The 19042-nt window shown below is 39.7% G+C and overlaps 1 protein-coding gene across 5 annotated transcripts in view; it reads right to left on the bottom strand.

The window, feature by feature from the left end:
• Nucleotides 1–16424, bottom strand: part of FXR1 (FMR1 autosomal homolog 1) — a 56225-nt gene extending 39801 nt beyond the window's left edge. For 2 of the 5 annotated variants that reach the window (XM_019946141.3, XM_019946142.3), the window contains exon 1: nucleotides 16225–16424. In XM_019946141.3, the coding sequence (XP_019801700.1) occupies nucleotides 16225–16275 (51 nt within the window). In that variant the 5' untranslated portion in view covers nucleotides 16276–16424. The remainder of the gene's footprint in view (nucleotides 1–16224) is intronic. The other 3 variants (XM_073803925.1, XM_073803924.1, XM_019946143.3) reach the window with 3 other exon arrangements.
• Between the last annotated feature and the right edge of the window lie 2618 nt (nucleotides 16425–19042).

The following is a 19042-nucleotide window of genomic DNA, read 5'->3' as shown; positions in this document are numbered from 1 at the left end:
TTTAAGAATGCTATAGTTGGGGTTTCCCTGGTGGCGCAGCGGTTAAGAATCCACCTGCCTGCCAATGCAGGGGATGTGGGTTCGTTCCCTGGTCTGGCAAGATCCCACATGCCAGAACAGCTAAGCCTGTGCACCACAACTACTGAGCCCGTGTGCCTAGAGTCTGTGCTCCACAACAAGAGAAGCCACCGCAATGAGAAGCCTGTGCACCGCAAGGAAGAGCAGCCCCCGCTCACCGCAACTAGAGGAAAGCCCGTGTGCAGCAACGAAGACCCGAAGCAGCCGAAAATAAACTTATGAAAGAAATATAGTGGCTGCCAGAAAATTTAAAGTAGCTCTTGCCTTGCAATTCTGAAGACATTTTTTGTTCTTCTTTCTCCTCCCAAAGCTAAAAACTAAGAGCTGCCAACTAGTTCAAGTTGTGATTATCTGATCATGCTACAACAATGACTTCCTGGCCAGTTTCTCTATTTCTACTAGTTCATCCGCACATCTACTTTCAGCAATCATTTTGGTCAGTACTTTCATAGTTATGCTACCAGCAAATCCATCTCTATTATACCCTTGCCATTTGTAAGGACTATTTTCATAACCTGAGAATTACCAAATTCATGAATATCAGAGTAAAACATCTTTCCATCACAGATTAGTCATTATTTATACTTTCACTAACATTTTCTAGTCCTTCACAAACAATTTTCATAGTTTGAAATGTTTCATTAATCTTTATCATTTCTGTATAATTTATACAGCGTAAGTGCAAATGAGAGCTCCAAATCACTGGGAAATTCTACTCCTCGTTATAATAAAAAGGTTTTTTCCTATCTAAAAATCAGTGCTTATACTGCTCCCCACTCCCACTTTACATCCACCACAAACATCAGCATCATCTTTGTCTGGGTGCACACACTGTTCACACACTTTAAGAAAAAATACAGCTCTGGAACCTACTCTTATTGCTAATATCTTCAGGCATCAGATTAAACAAGCTAAAAACTTGACACCCAAATAAAGTATTTGGACTGTAGTGAATAATCAGAAAACATGTTCTAATCCCCAAACCCTAGATTCTAGGGATAAGAGGTTTCTAATGGCCAGATTGCTATAAAATTGATGCATTTGATACAGGACACAGTCAACACTTTTCAATTCACCAGAATAATGGCAGGTCCCTATATACTCAAGAGATGGCAAACGGCAGGGTTATGTCTTTGCCAAAATGTTTGAGTCAGGAGACACCAAATAACAATGGCAGCATTTTCCTGCACATGGTGTGGGTGGAGGGCGGGAGGGGGGCGGTGGCTTTATGACTAAGTCTCCATAACTTCTGTCTTTCTTCTTAGTCCAACCTTCGGGGAGTTGGTCTCTTTTCCTATTCATACTCATCTGGTCCAGAACCCGTATTTCTTAGAATACTCTGACATTTCTTTTTCTTCTCCCCATACACCTACAAACATGGAAGCCCAAGCCATCATAAAATGGTCCCTTAATTTGTTCATTCACAAAGCCTGGTACATGTTTACACTTGAAACTCTTAACTATAATTTAAAATTATAGATAAGTAACAAGGCACTTTAACATATTTAAAGTGTAATCAAAATATCTTAGAATGCTATCCCTGACAAAATAACAAACAGCATCATACAATAAAAACCCAGGAATGCCAAAAATGATGTGTAAACTAGGAGTAAGGGAAGAACAGAGGGAATAGCAGGAATCTCTGAGCCCTGGAAGCACTAACTGAAGAATTTTTTTTTTTCAAAACCAATCTAGCCTAAAATAAAACTTTAAAAAGAAAACTCAAAGATTCAGTAAGGTGGCAAGTTAACCAAATTAGCTTTTCTAGCTAAAAATAAGCACTGGAAAATAAAACAGACAAAAAAATATTCTACTAACAGCAAGGTCCTAGAAATGCCCTCAACAACAAAAAAATGTACACGACCTACGTGCAGACATCTGAAACTTGACTAATGAATAGAAATAGACTATTTAGGGAAATGTAAAGCACTCTTGATATTTTAAAATTTTCAACATGCCCCTCAATGGGATCCTACTAAAACACAAAGGAATGTGTAATTCTGTTGAGGGAATAGGAGTTAACCTTAATAAAATTACATCAAAGCCTATCTTAAAAACAAATAAGAAGGCATTCAGTAAGGCAACTTTTAAATGGGGGTAGAGAATAATGAGAAAACATTATCCGTACCAAACACTGAAAGTTATTTTAAAGCTACAATAATCAGGACAAAAAAGACAAGGTGCTTGGCAATTTTGAGGTGGGAGCTTCAATGGCCTGTGGAAAGAACAAGGTGCATTCCAGATATCTGCCTAACTTAAACACACATTTTTGAAGTTACAGAACACTACAGCTGAAAAGAATGTTTTTCAACTCGATGAGGGTAGTCACAGGGAGAAAAAATCCTATTGATAAGCAATAATACACATGGTATGAATGAACTTCAAGAATTGAAAGAATGAGATTATAAATACAGTCAAAAGTCAGAACAGATGGCTGTGGGAAAACCACTCCGAAGAGAAACATTATTTCTTCTACAGACCTTCCAGATCCCTCATTTTAGAGAAAGAGAAGCTGAAACTATATACATCTATTATAGCCCCAAAGTTTTACTCCCTAGGAGGTTGTAAACACTGAATTTAAAACCTCATCTTCTGGGAGTTTCCTGGTAGTCCAGTGGTTAAGAATCGGTCTTGCAATGCAGGGGATGATGGTTCAATCCCTGGTCTGGGAACTAAAATCCCACATGCCTCGGGGCAACTAAGCCCACACCAGGCAACTACTGAGCACCACAACTAGAGAGAAGCCCAGGGACCACAACGAAGACCCGACACAGCCAAAAAATAAATGAATGTATGTTTTAAAAAAATAAATAAAACCTCATCTTCTGTCTGGAACTCTTTTCAATTAAATCATTATCAATTAAATGACAAAATGCTTTTGCTAATTCACAGTTTTAAACTCTAAAAGGTTACGTCTGGCAGCAACACTATTATGAAGAAATAAGGCACCATTCCTAAAAAGCCTATTTAAGGCAAAGTCCCAGAACAAAATATCAAAATCTAATTTACAACTGGAAAGGCAGCTACCTTGTTTAATATACTAATCAATTTATCAGAGGCTTTGCTTAAGTGATGGCTGAGCAATCTACAGAGATCCATGAATCCCTTTGAGAACATTCCCACTAAACTCATTAGGAACGTATCATCCTAGTCTAAAAAAATTCCTTTGAAAAGTATCATTTCAAATTCATCTGCTACTTCAGATTTTTCAAAAATCCACTAATGACCTCCCATTATTACAATTCATTACAACACTAAATTCACATATCTTACAAAGGGGGAAGTAGAAACTTAAAAAAACTTAATACTGGGACTTCCCTGGTGGCGCAGTGGTTAAGAATCCGCCTGCCAATGCAGGGGACGTGGGTTCGAGCCCTGGTCCGGAAAGATCCCACATGCCGCGGAGCAACTAAGCCCGTGAGCCGCAACTATTGAGCCCGCACGCCGCAACTAATGAAGTCCATGTGCCTAGAGCCTGTGCTCCGCAAAAAGAGAAGCCACCGCAATGAGAGGCCCACACACCTCAACGAAGAGTAGCCCCTGCTCGCCGCAACTAGAGAAAGCCTGTGCAAGCAACCAAGACGCAACACAGCCAAAAATAAATAAATTTATATTAAAAAAACCTTAATACTCAGCAAACTACTACCAGAAGTCAGACAGCCTGAATCCTCAAAATGAGGTTTAAAGTGGAAGCCCATACCCAAAAACCCAACACTTACACCCTAAAGCTGTAACTCTTAAACCTCAAAATTCTTGTTAGAAGAGTTTACCGATTGCCAATAGACTGAGCAAAAAAGGCCAGCAAGACACAGAATAAGCTTCCTAAATGGAGGCTATGTTTTCAATGACTCTTATCTCAAGTGGTAAAAGCAAGGATTCATCAGGAATCAAACCTCTAGTTCACATTTATTCTCCTAAGCAAGCAAAAAGTTCTCACAGTCACATTACTGCCTCCTTCAAACCTGATCAAGTATTCTTATATAATTTAAGATCTACTCCAGTTTTTCTCTTTAAAGTCTTTCGCAGGATCACTGGTATGACATTTAAAAATTTTATATTTATTTGGCACAACAGTCAAATAACTATATTTTAGTTCCCTTTTCCAATGTATTAAGACATTACAGTTGATGGATCAATTATTGAAGCAAATTTGTGATAAAATGCTGTATTTCTAAAAATAAACTGACTGACATAGAGAACAGACTTGTGGTTGCCAAGGGGGAGGGGGGGTGGGGGAGGGATGGATTGGGAGTTTGACATTAGCAGATGCAAACTATTTTATACAGAATGGATAAACAACAAGGTCCTACTGTATAGCACAGGGAACTATATCCAATGTCCTGTGATAAACCATAATGGAAAAGAATATGAAAAATATATATACGCATAACCAAATCACTCTGCTGTACAGCAGAAACGCATTGTAAATCAACTCTACTTCAATAAAATAAAAATTTTAAAAAATAAATAAAAATAAACTGTTTAAAATAAATTCTCAGAACATTAAGAGGCACTGGAATCAGTTTGTCAGATCCTGTAGGGCCTTTCCTCTGACTGGGTAAACTCTCCATTTTCCCAAACTCCACAGTTAAAATTTGCTGCTGTGGATAAATGTAATTACAAAACTATAACCCATGAGAAAAGAAAAGTTAATAGCATAATTTATGCAAAATTCGCCTCAGGTTTTTGTTTTTCAAGAACTGACAAAATGGATGATGACTTGTTATTCTTTGATCAATTATCAGTTTGTTTATTTAGTGTTTCATTCTCTGGCCCCAGTCTACTTTCCCAGCCCATCAATTCTAACAATTTTGCATCCCTGCAATCAGGATGCTTCCTACAATTGATGGCATCTTAGAATAGCCAATAGCTGAATGGCTGCCAGGATATAAATGTCACTGTTAAGCATGCTCAAACTTGGTTTGCTTGCAATTTTCTGTGGCACTTGATTGCAACCCCTCAATAGTTCATTCAGCAAACCAATGAAGTAACATTTTAGGAAGGATTTAGGTTTCTTACCAGAAGGTTGTTCTGTTGACACCTTCTGATAAAATCAAGAAAGCACCAGCATCAAAACTTGCAGAGTGGGTGAAAATTCTTGGAAGAAAATCCTGGAGATAATAGAGGAGAGCTCTTTTAAAGTATGCTTGCAACATCAATGCTCTCCATGGCACTGAGGAAGATATTGTGAGAAGAAACACAATCATCTGAACCTGAAAATGTTTTAGCCAATTTATTTTGCTTCTATTTTCCTTATGTATGCAAATGTTTAAAAATAATCTTTCAGGTGATATAGAAAAGAATTTTAAAAGATAAAACTACCACTCATAAATCAACTGGCAACATTTCTTCTTTTTTAGTGCCTCTTACAACTGATGCCATTTTATTTTTTTATTTTTTTTTTGGATGCCATTTTAAATACAATGAAATTGTATGGCTCTTCCACTGATTTCCCAAATCTACATATGGAAAAATAACCTGTTCCCTGGACTCTAAAACCCAACTTCCAATTACACATCTCTACCCATGGCTTACTTTTATACCTAAAATCAATCAACATGTCAACAGTCAGTATCATCTGCTGTCCTGCTTTTGCACTCTACACATGTATGATCCATTTTACAGGATTAAAAAAAAAAGTGAATACAGCAAACTATTTTTTAATCAGGGTCTATGAGAATACAGCCCAATCACTAAGTCATTCATTGTGTGTAATGAACTTCTCCCCCATGCATCTAGAATAGTACTAGCCATGCACAATCCTTGGAAGAATTGAGAAAACGGTGTTCCTCAGCTTTATAGTTCAGATGAGAAACTATAAGGTTGAGAAAACTGACTTAGGGACTCCCAGACCTAAGCAATTTTACACGAGTCTCAGTCTGCAAACTGAAGGAGTTGAAGCTTCTTAAACTAAGGTAATTCCTAGGCACTCAAAGGTGTGCCAAGAATACTTAAAGCCACTCCTCCCCCCAAAATACTACGGTTAATCTTCCTGGAACTTTTATGTCAAGTAATTTAAAGAATTTAATAAACACTTTATGTTTCTGGACTGTGTATACATTTAACAGATACAGAAAGAACTCCTTATTAGGGAAAGGGAAAAAAACACTTACTGAGCAATACAATATACTGGTTTTACTGTTAAGACTGGTCTCAGATCCACTACTTACTATGCAGTAGGTAAAAGAAGAGAGGGCCCAGAGCAGTAAGGTAAGGAAAATAAGACTCTTTTAACTGGCTTTACTTGCCCAAATGCAAGTCACAATATCCTCCTTTAGGAACTCTTTATGGTCTTCCCAGAGCACCCGAGAGAGCAATTGGAGCAATTCTCAGAAGGTTCTATCAATCCTGAATGGGACCCAGCTCTCCTAGATGGTGGACTTCCTCCCATCCCAATCTTAGAAGTGAGGAAGATCTGGCTGATGAGTACAGTACCTAATTTCCCCATGTGCAAACAAAAACGAAACAAAAAAAAACTTTAAAACAGAGAATTATTATTTAATACATGGTGCTAGCACAACTGCCTATGATATTCAAAATAAGACTTGATGTAGTAAATATGAAATAACAAATAAAACACTTTAAGAAAACCTAAGGAACTGTATGTATAATCTGGACACAGGCTGTCTTAACCAGGCTGGAAACCCTGAACCCTTAACAGGGAAAAAGTACTTCAGTATGTAAAAAACAGAACTTCTCTATGGCCCAGGATACCAGAGAGTTAAATTATAGATGGGGAGGGGGTATTCATATAATGAGTCCTAAGAAATCTCAAAAAGCAAAAAAGGACATCCCAGAAGGAAAATGGGGATAAACAAGTAATTTATGGAAAAGCAAATCCAAATGGCCAACAAACATTAAAATTCCCATGTGGGGATTTGCAAATCAAAGTTGCAACCTTTACATCCAAGAGATTCACAAAAATCAAAGATTATAATGCCTATTTCTGGCAAGGATGTAATAAAAAAAAAAAGCTGACATTCATCAATTGAGAAAATACAAAGTGTTAAGCCTTTCAGAATGCAATCTGTTAACATTTATTAGAGTTAACAGGTAAAAGTTCCCTTCCACCAAGCTATCTCGCTCTTTGAAACCTATCCAATGGAAACACACATGGAGCAGAAAAAAAACTGAAAACAAAATGTCTATTAACTAGGGAATGGCTGGATTTCACAGTAATTCTTATGGTGAAATATGTAACCATTAAAAAATAAATTACACTCCAACAGAAAATGGCCAAGATGTAGATTATCTTATTTCTATAGAGCAATACTGAAAAACACCTACGTTTGTATCTGAATGTGCATCTATGTACATTCCATGAGTATGAAGAAAAATCTGGCACAATGTATACTTGGCTATAAACAGGCTACCTAAATGGATTGTGAATGAGAGATCATGTGGAAAAGGGAAACCAAGGGAAAAAGAAAAAAATTTACAATAAAGCAAGTCTGTATATGCTTATACATATGTATAAAATTATACACTTGCATATGCATGTATAAATATTTTTAAAGAGTTGAGATTATCCTTAATACTCTGTCAATCTGCACTATTTCCATACAGCACATATATACAGACATTACCACTCCCCACATCTTTTTAATTTTTCCATCTCTAGTGACCTCAAATCCACATTCTAAGTAATAAACTCGTTTGTTTGATGTTTACATACAACATCTAAAAGATCTGGGTTGTTATTTGATTCCAGTAACGAGCACATTCAAGACTGCTGCAATCGGGCTTCCTTGGTGGCGCAGTGGTTGAGAGTCTGCCTGCCGATGCAGCGGACATGGGTTCCTGCCCCGCTCCGGGAAGATCCCACATGCCGCAGAGTGACTGGGCCCATGAGCCATGGCCGCTGAGCCTGCGCGTCCGGAGCCTGTGCTCCGCAACAGGAGAGGCCACAGCAGGGAGAGGCCTGCGTACCCCAAAAAAGACTGCTGCAATCAAAAATTTTCTTAACTTCAAACAATACACACTTTTATTTTAAAGGACCTACATCTATGTCCGGAAATTATTTCCAATCAATGGACACATGTTCTACAAAATCCACAAATTTACTAATTACATTATGTATTACAGAAATTATTGCATCATTACGGAGTATGTTCTTTTAAGGAAAAAAGTTACTCAAGGCAAGCCTTCAGCATCCCTTAGTACTGAACATTTAACTGTTCTGAATAAAAAATGACAATGAAAATGTGAGGATTTCATAAGAATACATAAATATCTACTAATGCTTACATACTAGTAATGTTCTTGGCTTATTAATTTCACAAGTTTATAATATCCAACAGTTCCTGAAATAGAAAGACTCAGAGGTTTCAAATGGCCACACAAAACTATAATGACTTTCCTGTTGCCAAGAGCTGAGTTGAAGTTCTCTATAATTCTATATATGCATTAAGTTCTGGGACATATCTGAGCTTGACCAGGATCAATGTATAACCCCTCAAAAAAAAATTTAAGTTCAGCTTGAATCAAAATCACAAATAATTTAGTTTTGTATATATGCATTTATACAAATATTAACAAGTCAAAAGAGTGTCTAGAAACCAAGAATGACTGATCCATTTGTTCATTCAACAAATATGTACTGAAGGTCTACTAATGAACTATACATATCAAGTCACTGGAAAACTTAAGACTTGAAAATAACCTGGAAAACTATTAAAGCAAAAAGCTATGAAGCAAGAAAAGTTCTACTTTTTTTTTTTTTTTTTTTTTTGGCCACGCTGTGCAGCATCAGGATCTTAGTTCCCCGACCACGGACTGAACCCCTGCCCCCTGCATTGGGAGCACAGAGTCTTAACCGCTGGACCGCCAAGAAGTCCCAAGAAGTTTTACTATTATTAATTAGCCAGAATAAGAAAGGCACGGAGATAGGAACCCGAAAAATGAGATTCCTGATTCTGAAGAAATACTAACAGGGAAATGCCATGTTGCTTTGCCAACAACAACTATAAATTTCATAGTTATTACTGGGGAGACCTCTACTCATGCTCCCAAAAAAGCTAAGCAAAAAATGCTGAGGCTAGAGTATGGAAGACAAGTTATAACAACTAACATTTAACTTAGATTTAACTTTGGTTCGACTTTGCCATGGCTATCAGCCTCTTTAATGTAAGGAAAAATAAATTGAAGAGATTGTTGTCCGTGTAAATAGATATTACACGTACAGATTAAATAACAAAAGTAATGCTTTGCATTACTTAATTTTGTTTTGCTCAAGCTATTCTACATTTGGTCCTAGAAAATTTAGATTTGGTCCTAGAAAATTTTACACCAGCGTCACAATAGAATTTACTACTATTAGCTAAACATCTGCCAAAGAATATTCTCAAGCCTTTTGATAACTACTGTGTCAACACCTTGAAATTTGAACAGGACGTTTCATACATATACACACATAAAAAAGCATTTCAAAAAAAAAAAAAAAAAGCATTTCAAACATTTCCCAAAATACCTTACATATAACAAACACTATAAAGCTAGCAATTAAGGATGGTATAAATCACAACTATCCAGCACAAATTATAATTTGAGCCATATGTCTAGTTTTAAAATTTCTAAGTATATTAAAATAAGTAAAAAGAAACAGGTGAAGTTAATTTTAATAATTTTAACCCTATATATCCAAAATATTATTTCAACATGTAATCAAAAATTTAAAACTGCAGTCTTACATTCCTTTTTTCATACTAAGTCTTTGAAATCTAGTATAACTTTTACAATTAAAGCACATCTCAATTCAGGCTAGTATATTTCAGCCCCATGATGAGTGGCTACCATCGGAAAGGGCAGATTTCTGTAATGTGAAGCAAAGCTCAAATCATTTCTCCAGGAATCCTCCCAATTCAGTCCTCTTGACTCCCACTGTATTGATCAGAATTTATAATTAATAATTTGATAAGCCATATATTCGTACTTGGAAAAAAAAAATCACATAATGGTTAGAGATCAGGCCCTCTGAAGTCCAAAACATCATTATGAATCTTGAATCAGCCTATTAATTTTATGGATAGATTCGCTTAGCCTCACTTTCCTCAACTGGGGTAACATTATCTCTTTCACTGTGACTGAGAGGACTAAGTAAGATAAATTCATGTAAAGTACCTACACAGTCTGATAGTCTGAGTGCTCAGTAGATAATAGCTGTTATTGTTGTTAGAGCTAGATAGGACCTTAGTGAACTAACAACCTAGCAGATTCCACCACTTGATAAACTGTCAAAAGAAATCCAAGTGCCTCATACTGCGGATGAAAAACCTAAGCCCTAACAAACTAGCTAGTACGAGAATTAGGGGTCAATCATAGAATGCATACTGCTCTTCAACTACAAAAAAGCAAGTCTGCTACATCCTTAACACTGTGGTAGAGAATTCAGTTCTTGAGTTGTTATTATCCTGTCAAGTGTCTGCCGTGTCTTCCTAGCTAAAACATAAGCTTACTGCCGTGAGACTTCCTTTGGCGAACCTCTCATGCTATGCTGAACTAGGCAACTGGAAGTGAGAAGCCCTGGCGTTAAATCTCATTTCAGCTACAGTGTAATTGCGACGTTATTTAATCATTACTGTCAGTTTCCTAATATGTAAAATGAGGATAAAAACACATACCTCATGCAGTCCCTGAGAGAACAAAATCAGGAAATACATGTACAAGCCTCAAAGAATACACAGTAAACAGATAATAGTAAACTATTATTTTACTCGCAGAATACACACAAATATCTGAAGATATAAAAAATATAAAGGTGCATAGAAAGAAAAATATGGAAAAAGTATGTTTTCTGTAAGTAAAGCCAAGGCCTTGACAACAAATTCTCTAGATAGGTAAGATTACGGTTTGTTTTGTTTTTTTAAATAAATTTATTTATTTTGGGTTGTGTTGGGTCTTCGTTGCTGCACGCGGGCTTTCTCTAGTTGCAGCGCACAGGCTTCTCATTGCAGTGGCTTCTCTTGTTGCGGAGCACAGGCGTGGGCTTCAGTAGTTGTGGCACATGGGCTCAGTAGTTATGGCTCACGGGCTCTAGAGTGCAGGCTCAATAGTTGTGTCGCGGCATGTGGGATCTTCCTGGACCAGGGCTCAAACTCGTGTCCCCTGCATCGGCAGGTGGATTCTTAACCACTGCACCACCAGGAAAGTGCCGAGATTACAGTTTTCTTTCTTTGCTTTTGTGTTTTCAGATTTTTCATTAATTACACATTGTTCTTGTAATACAAAAACAAAACTTCACAGGAAAAGTATTTAAATTTAATTTTTAAAAATTAGGGCTTCCCTGGTGGCGCAGTGGTTGAGAGTCCGCCTGCTGATGCAGGGAACACGGGATCGTGCCCCGGTCTGGGAAGATCCCACATGCCGTGGAGCGGCTGGGCCCATGAGCCATGGCTGCTGAGCCTGCGCGTCCGGAGCCTGTGCTCCGCAACGGGAGAGGCCACAGCAGTGAGAGGCCCGCGTACCCCAAAAAAAAAAAAAAAAAATTAAGTGGCCTTTTCACTTAGTTAAATCCTAGTTCTTTTACATATTTAAAAAACTGCATTTTAAAACATGTACAAAAACAGCTTCGTAACATCTAGAACTGTATGTTCTTAACTTCATAGTGTCCCCAGTAAGAGAGCAACCATCTTTTCCTCAATTACTAATCTCCACAAAGAAATCAACAATATTCTACACTAACCTGAAGTCAGTACATTTTCAAAACACAACTCCTTTACTGTAACTCTACAGACCATCATCATTAGCAATAATAAACCTATTACATAATTTACTCTTAAATTTCATTTAAATATTAAACTAAAGCAAAAAGGAAATTTTGCAAATATTATAGCACTTTAAAATGTTCTATAGTTGATCAATTACACAGTCAAAACCAGAAATCACGGAGCTCTAAAAGTAATTCTATCTTCTACAGAGAAGGCCTGAAAATTCATTCAGCCATCTTAGAGATCACACATTTCCCTGGAACACCATGGAAACTTTCCTCTCTAAGAGCCAGAAATTGAGTGACTTACTTTCAACTTCTATTTAAAATTATATTCTGCTCATGGCTATGCAAGCTGCAATGCTATTACAAAGCTTAAAATCATATACATCAGTTAAAAAGCACTTTAATGACCCCAAATGGGCACAAGGCGTTTTTGGGGTTAACGAAAATGTTCTAAAATAAGATTGTGGTAATGGTTACACAACTCTGTAAATACACTACCAGAGAATGTAAATTCCATCTGAAAGCTTTAAAAAGGAAACAAAAAGAAAAAAGGCATCTTAAATGACCAGTAGTATAAACCCTATGATGCCTCACTCCAAATAAAAAAGGCTATAAAAGCGAATTTTTATATAAAATTACATCCCCCATCAAGTGCTTAATTACCATATTTCCCATTCTTCCCAACCCCTATAGAGTTATCTGGCTTCAAACAAGAGTATATCAAGTTTTCATGTCTTTAACTACCATAGATCCACTGTTAAGTAAAAGTGCAGGATGCAGAACAAAGTATTTAGTATGCAATCATTTGTGTAAATATTTGGGGGGAAAAAAAACTATCCTATTTTGGGGTTGAATCTTCTTCACCGGTTCCAATTATTTTGTGCAATTAAGTTTCAGTTCCACTAAAAATCTTTAATCAATATCTACAGCGCACTGCCTCAAGCATGATGATACTGGCTACTAATCCCATGACTTTGAAATTCTTCAATGGCAATTCGCATTTACAGCCAAGTGTGTTGGGGGTAGGCAGGGCAGAGAAAAGGGGAGAAAATGAGGAGGAAAATCACAATCACCTGTATATTGCAAACCACCACTGAAAGAAAAGAATACACCAAAATGTTACCTGCTGTTTACACCAAAATGTTACCTGCTGTTATCTCAAGGCAACTTCTGGTTTTTTCTGATAGTTTCTAAAATCCCTCACTGACCATGTATTATTTTTTAAATTAAAAAAAAATTACTTAAAATAAAATTACTTCCACACTAAACAAAAGCCAAACTGAAAACTCTACACAGTATCTGTATGATTATGTTTAGGACATTCTGGAAAAGGCAAAACTATGGGGACAGAAACCACCCCAGGTTCTGAGGGTGTGGAGAGAGGATGACTGCAAAGGGGCAGGATAGAAATTAAGGGGATGGTGGAACTATTCTATCCCTCCATGCTAGTGGTAGTGGTTACACAACTGTTAGCATTTATCAAAGCTCACATAACTGTATGACAAAAAAGATGCACTTTACCATATGCAAATTAATCTCAAAAAATTCATGTAATTAAATTAATAAAACTGCTTCTGCGGTGACCCAATATTTTTTCCAAGCGGACAGTTTCATGGGATAAAAAATACTGTAGGGCTTCTCTGGTGGCGCATTGGTTGAGAGTCCGCCTGCCGATGCAGGGGACGCGGGTTCGTGCCCCGGTCCGGGAGGATCCCACATGCCTCGGAGCGGCTGGGCCCATGAGCCATGGCCGCTGAGTCTGCGCGTCCGGAGCCTGTGCTCCGTAACGGGAGAGGCCACAACAGTGAGAGGCCCGCGTAACGCAAAAAAAAAAAAAAAAAAAAATACTGTAGACTACTGAACTACTTCAAAAGCCTCATTTTATACAAAAGACTATAGCCCAGGGATATTTGGTCAAGGGTGCATTGCTAGACAATGTTAAGTAAGCTTAAGTATGTACAGACCTAGAATTCCCATGTGTTTAACTTCAAATGCACGGCTCCTTCCACTTCATCATGCTCACTATTTCAGAGTTCGAAGACCGTAGTTTACACATAGTGCATGTACAAATGGAATATGGCAGGACATAAAATTCCAAACGTTCAAGTGCTATCTCAGTAGAGACAACGTGACTAGGGTCCTTCCCAACCTCTGCCAAAAAACCACCTTTCTTTACTTTGTTAGACAAAAATGGGTAATGGAATCAAAGTCTAAGAATCAAGCAGATTTTGTAGAGTATGGATAGGTATCAACAACAAAATACTTTGGAGTTCCAAAATGGCGGCATTTGATTCGTGAATTGCCAAAAGCAAAATAAAACAACAAAAAAACTTTGGGAAACCGAAGTAAGATGGTAAACAATCTTTACTAAAACACTCAAACTGACGATCTTATTCAACCTTATGAATTAAAAAAAATAATAAATGTATAGCAGGTGAACAACATAAATAAAATATACTTGGATAAAAAGAAATGGTGTTGTATCTACCATCAACATGCTGAAAATAATTTGTTAAGGCAAAATAATCTTTTCTGTATTTCGATATGCCAGGAAAAAATGCATACCTCCATTACACAAGAACTGAATAGCCAAATAGTAAAAATGATACAAATATGATGAACCTTATCTACCCTTGACAAGAAAAAGTATAAGCCCATTCTTTGTGCATTGTGCCACAATTGTATCTGCTGTCGTTCAGAGAAGGCAGCCATTAGGTTTAAGAACAGAAGGGGACTTCCGTGGAAGTGCAGTGGTTAAGACTTCGCCTTCCATGCAGGCGGTATGGGCCGGATCCCTGGTAGGGGAACTAAGATCCCACATGCCTCTCAGCCAAAAAAACCAAAGCATAAAACAGAAGCAAGAGTTGTAACAAATTCAATAAAGACTTTTAAAATATGGTCCACATCAAAGAAAATCTTAAATAAAGAACAGAAGTTAATTAAGTATCTACTCAAATTTTACTCAAGTCTTTTCTCTGACACCTAGTTGTAAAACTAGACTGATAATGTAACCAGTCACACATTAAAGGATTAAAGGACTCCTTTCCACCAAGCAGTCCCAGTTTTTACTTCATGCTAACCACCTTAAGATTTAAACTTGTAAATACTTACGGAGATCCTTCAGAGCCAACTGTGATTCCCCACCATGCTATTACCAAGTGATAACTAAACCAATTCCACATAGCTAATTAGCAAACTAGGAAAGGAAAAGCAACGCTGAAACTAGGAATTATGACCACGTAGTAAAAAAAATTCTGTGCGGGATAAAAGGCACGCTGAAACGAAACCCAGTGAGAATACATTCTGCGTACTCACAATACTACTCCTGTATTAGGAGAAGGCCCTTCATAAAAATAGCCAGGACTCTCAAACATTTGAGATGCTGGCTTAGTGACACTGACTGACAACAACAGCTGGGGAGATTTTGTATTGATCTTGTAACCTCGTGGCATACTTTGGGAGAAAGGGAGAATCGGGAGAAAGGACCGTTATAATGGCAAAACTAAACTGTAAGGATTTCATTTTCATCTATGTCACCCCTACATTGGAAGCCCCTACTAAATTTCTCTACTCTCGAATTCCTCTTCCGTTTTCCAGATCCGATCCCACAGTAATGCACCTCCTTCCACCCGATGGAAACAAAAAACCTCGAGGGGGGGTCAACACCTTCCCCAAACACTGGGTACTAACTGATAAAGAAACTAGTCACCTCCCCACCTGTGTCTCCTTAATCCATTTCACATTTTAAATCTTAAAGCCTAGAACTCTCGCCTTTTCTTCCGTAATAGAGGAGCTAAGGCGCCGCCCAATTTCCCAGGCCGCAAAAAATATTTCTACCCGCCACATTTCAAGATTTTCTAGTTTTCTCTTCGATCCTAACCCTCAATCCGGCACCCGCTCCCCCTTCAGACACAGAAGTTTATTAGGCCGAAACCCTAGTACAAAGGTGAATTCCTAAGATTCCGCGAGGCGCCCCCCCCCAAGGGGGTGGGGAGGGGTCGGAGCAGCGGGCCGAGGCGCTCCCGCTCGGCCCAGTCCGAGGGGCGGGGGAGCGGCTGTGACCACACAATCCCACCACCTCCTTTCACGACTGCCCCCAACCTCCCGGAGCTCGGGCCTGCTACCAGGGAGCTCCCTGCCGCCATTCGGCTTCTCCTCACCGGCCCGCCAAGGGCCACACGAGCATCCAAGAAGAAGATTAATAAATAGGAATACGCAAAAGATATCCGACGTGTTGTTTCAAAACATAACGGAGCCCGGGCCCCCGAGACCGTTAAACCGCGGGTGGAGGGGGGAGAAGCGATGAACCTAGCGGCCTCGGGCTTTGGCCTAGCCGCCATTTTCGACCCCAAACCTCACTCTCCAGGACCACCAACCCTCCCTCAAACCGGCCCCAGGCCCCAGAAGACCCGACAAAGCGGCAAAAGGGTCGGTACCTTGTAGAAAGCCCCGTTGGAGCCGCGAACCTCCACCGTCAGCTCCGCCATGTTGGAACCGCAAAGGCCGCTGGGAAGAGATTCTAGAAACTTTCCAACCAGAGAGGAGGAGGGGGAGGGGCGTGAAGGAGGCAGGGGGAGGGACGGGGAAAACGGGGCGGGGACTGGGATCCCCAGCTCCACACCCTTGGGGTCTCACTGCGCAGTCCTGATTCTCCCAGTGGGATACCCCCGCTCCTTACATCGCTAGCCCCCGGCTCCGCCCGCCGCCGCAACGTTCTGTTCGCCTCCCGACACAATTGCCCGACCTTGTTGACCCGCCCCTACGTTCCCGCCCCCCAGTGCCCGCAGCTTACCAGCCCCAGCCTGTGCGGGCCTCCTGCCAGCCGGGACTAAACTGGCCCAACGGGCGCCGCGTGTCCCACGCTTCTGCGTTCTGCCGGTTTCGGGCATCCTGCCCTGAAACTTCCTTGAGGTTCTGGTAACCCTGAAGTAGCTTCCCCACCCAGAGAAGCCCCCACTCTGGGGGCTTCAGACGCCCACTGGCACAAACTTTGGGGGAAAGAGGGAGCCTAAAAATGGATGTACAGTGGGCTCTAAATTCTCTCGCCTCGGTCTTAAAAAAAAATCGGTGGCCTCCACCTGACTCCACACTGTTCGGCCCCGCTCTCTCCTCACCTGTTACCACTTTAGCTGTTTAAAAAGTCAAACTAATTACGTCCAGTTCAACTTAGCTGTGTTTCCAAGCCGCAGCAAAATGTAGGGGGTAATATCATTGTTAGAAGGTAATCAGGGAAACGAGAGAGAGGGAGAGCAAGTTTTCCCCTGCTGCAGTGCACGCGAACTTCCAGAAACAGGATAAGAGCAGAACCAATTTGGCTTTTCTACCAGAACCTGCAGCAATACCGTAAGCGTTATGATTGAGATACTTTGAATATTTGTTTTAACAATAAAAGTTTTTCCCAAAGCAAGCCATTTGGAAATAATAGTGGAAGTATTCTTTTCTGTGTGTTGTCTTACCGTTTTGACAGAAAAACTCTGGAAAAGGATGCTTTGCTGGCACTCTACCGCCTCAAGGAAATGCCCACTGGCCTAGCCCTAGCCTTTCTGGGGAAAGGGGGCGGGGGGGGGTGTCCTTTAAAAATGTACATAACGTTCCATCAGCACTTCTACATCTTCAAAGGTTAGGAAAGGAAATGGAGGCTTCAAAAGTGCACCATATTGCTATGTACAGAATGTTCTTTATAAAATGTTCATCACTGTGAGGAAAACGCAAACACACTAACCCATCAATGAGTAATAGCCACCATTTACTAAGGGCTTCACGTGTCCAACACTTTATATACCATCTTATTATGATCCTTCAGAACTACAATGCCCTAGTTTGCTTTTTTTCCAACAGCTTTATTGAGATATAATTCACGCACCATACAATTCATCCATTTAAGGCATACAGTTCAATGGTTTTTAGTATATTCACACAGTTGTGCAATCATCTCCACAATCAATTTGAGAACATTTTCACCACTCCCGCAAAAAACCCTTTCACCTGTTGATAGTCACTCCCCATTTCAGCCCAACTCCCAAAGCCCTAGGCAACCGCTAGTCTGCTTTTTGTCTCTATAGATTTGCCTAGTCTAGACATTTCATACAAATGGAATCATATAATATGTGGTCTTTTATGACTAGCTTCTTTCAGTTAACATAGTATTTTCAAGAGTCAGCCATGTTGTAGCATATACCACTATTCATTCCTTTTTATTATCAAAAATACCATTGTATGATATACCACATCATTTTACTTATTCATTCATCTGTTGATGGCCAGTTGGTTCGTTTCCACTTTTTTAGCTGTTAGGAATAATGCCGATATGAAGATTCCAACACAAGTTATTGTATAGACAGATCTTTTAACTGCTCTTGGGTATACACTTGGAATTGGAATTGCTGACTCATGGCAACTCCATGTTTAAGCTTTTGAAGAATTGCCAGACTCTTTTCCAAAGCAGCCACACCATTTGCATTCCCACCAGCAATGTATGAGTGTCCTACTTTGTTTTACAGATCTTCCTTCCTTCTTCCCTTCTCTTCCTTCCTTTCTTCTTCCTTCCTTGGCCTTCGCATTTGTTTCTCAATGTGAGTGACTTTGGGTAGGGCTGTGATAGTTCCGTTTGGAACAAGGCCAAATTATCTTAACTTTGAAGAATAAAGATTGGTCCTCTTCAGGTCTTGCATGCTAAAAACATTTTGAGTTTGGACAACCCCCTCTCCCCCCACCAAACCCCTTCCCACCAACACTTTACTACTCCTGCTAGGTAGACCTTATGATTTCCATTAAGCAATTGAGATTTGCAGCAACTGTTACCGACCAGGATTCTTGGCCTCCTTAATCAACAGAAATTGATGAGGTCAGAAAAGAAACCCAGGCAAGGCTTTATTGGGGCCCCTGCTGCAGCAAGGGGGATCGAGAACAAACAACACGTTCCCTTTTTTGCTCATTCCCTGAGGGGAGGGGGAGGCAAGCTTGTTCTTTATATGGGGTGAGGGTAGGGGTGTGTCCAGGGCTCAGGCCAGAGGGGTGCCTTAGTTGGTTTGCCCACCCCTTAGGTGGTGCATGGGGCATGCTCAGTACCCTGCTTTTGCTCCAAGCTCTTCAAAAGTGTTAGTTGGGATGTTGGTCTCTGTATCTTTTGTCCAGGATTTGCCCTAACTGTGCATGCCTGCAGTTATTTTTAGTCCCATAGACTTTCTTTGTATTTTGTTGCTCGAGGAGCAGTGTGTCCAGGTGCAAGCACTGCAGCAAAGGGGCCCAGGTCCC

Source organism: Tursiops truncatus, chromosome 4 (genome assembly GCF_011762595.2).
Source record: "Tursiops truncatus isolate mTurTru1 chromosome 4, mTurTru1.mat.Y, whole genome shotgun sequence".
NCBI classification, from domain to species: Eukaryota; Metazoa; Chordata; class Mammalia; order Artiodactyla; family Delphinidae; genus Tursiops; species Tursiops truncatus.
The sequence above is the reverse complement of the archived record's forward strand: the minus strand, read 5'-3'. Positions and strand labels throughout refer to the sequence as shown.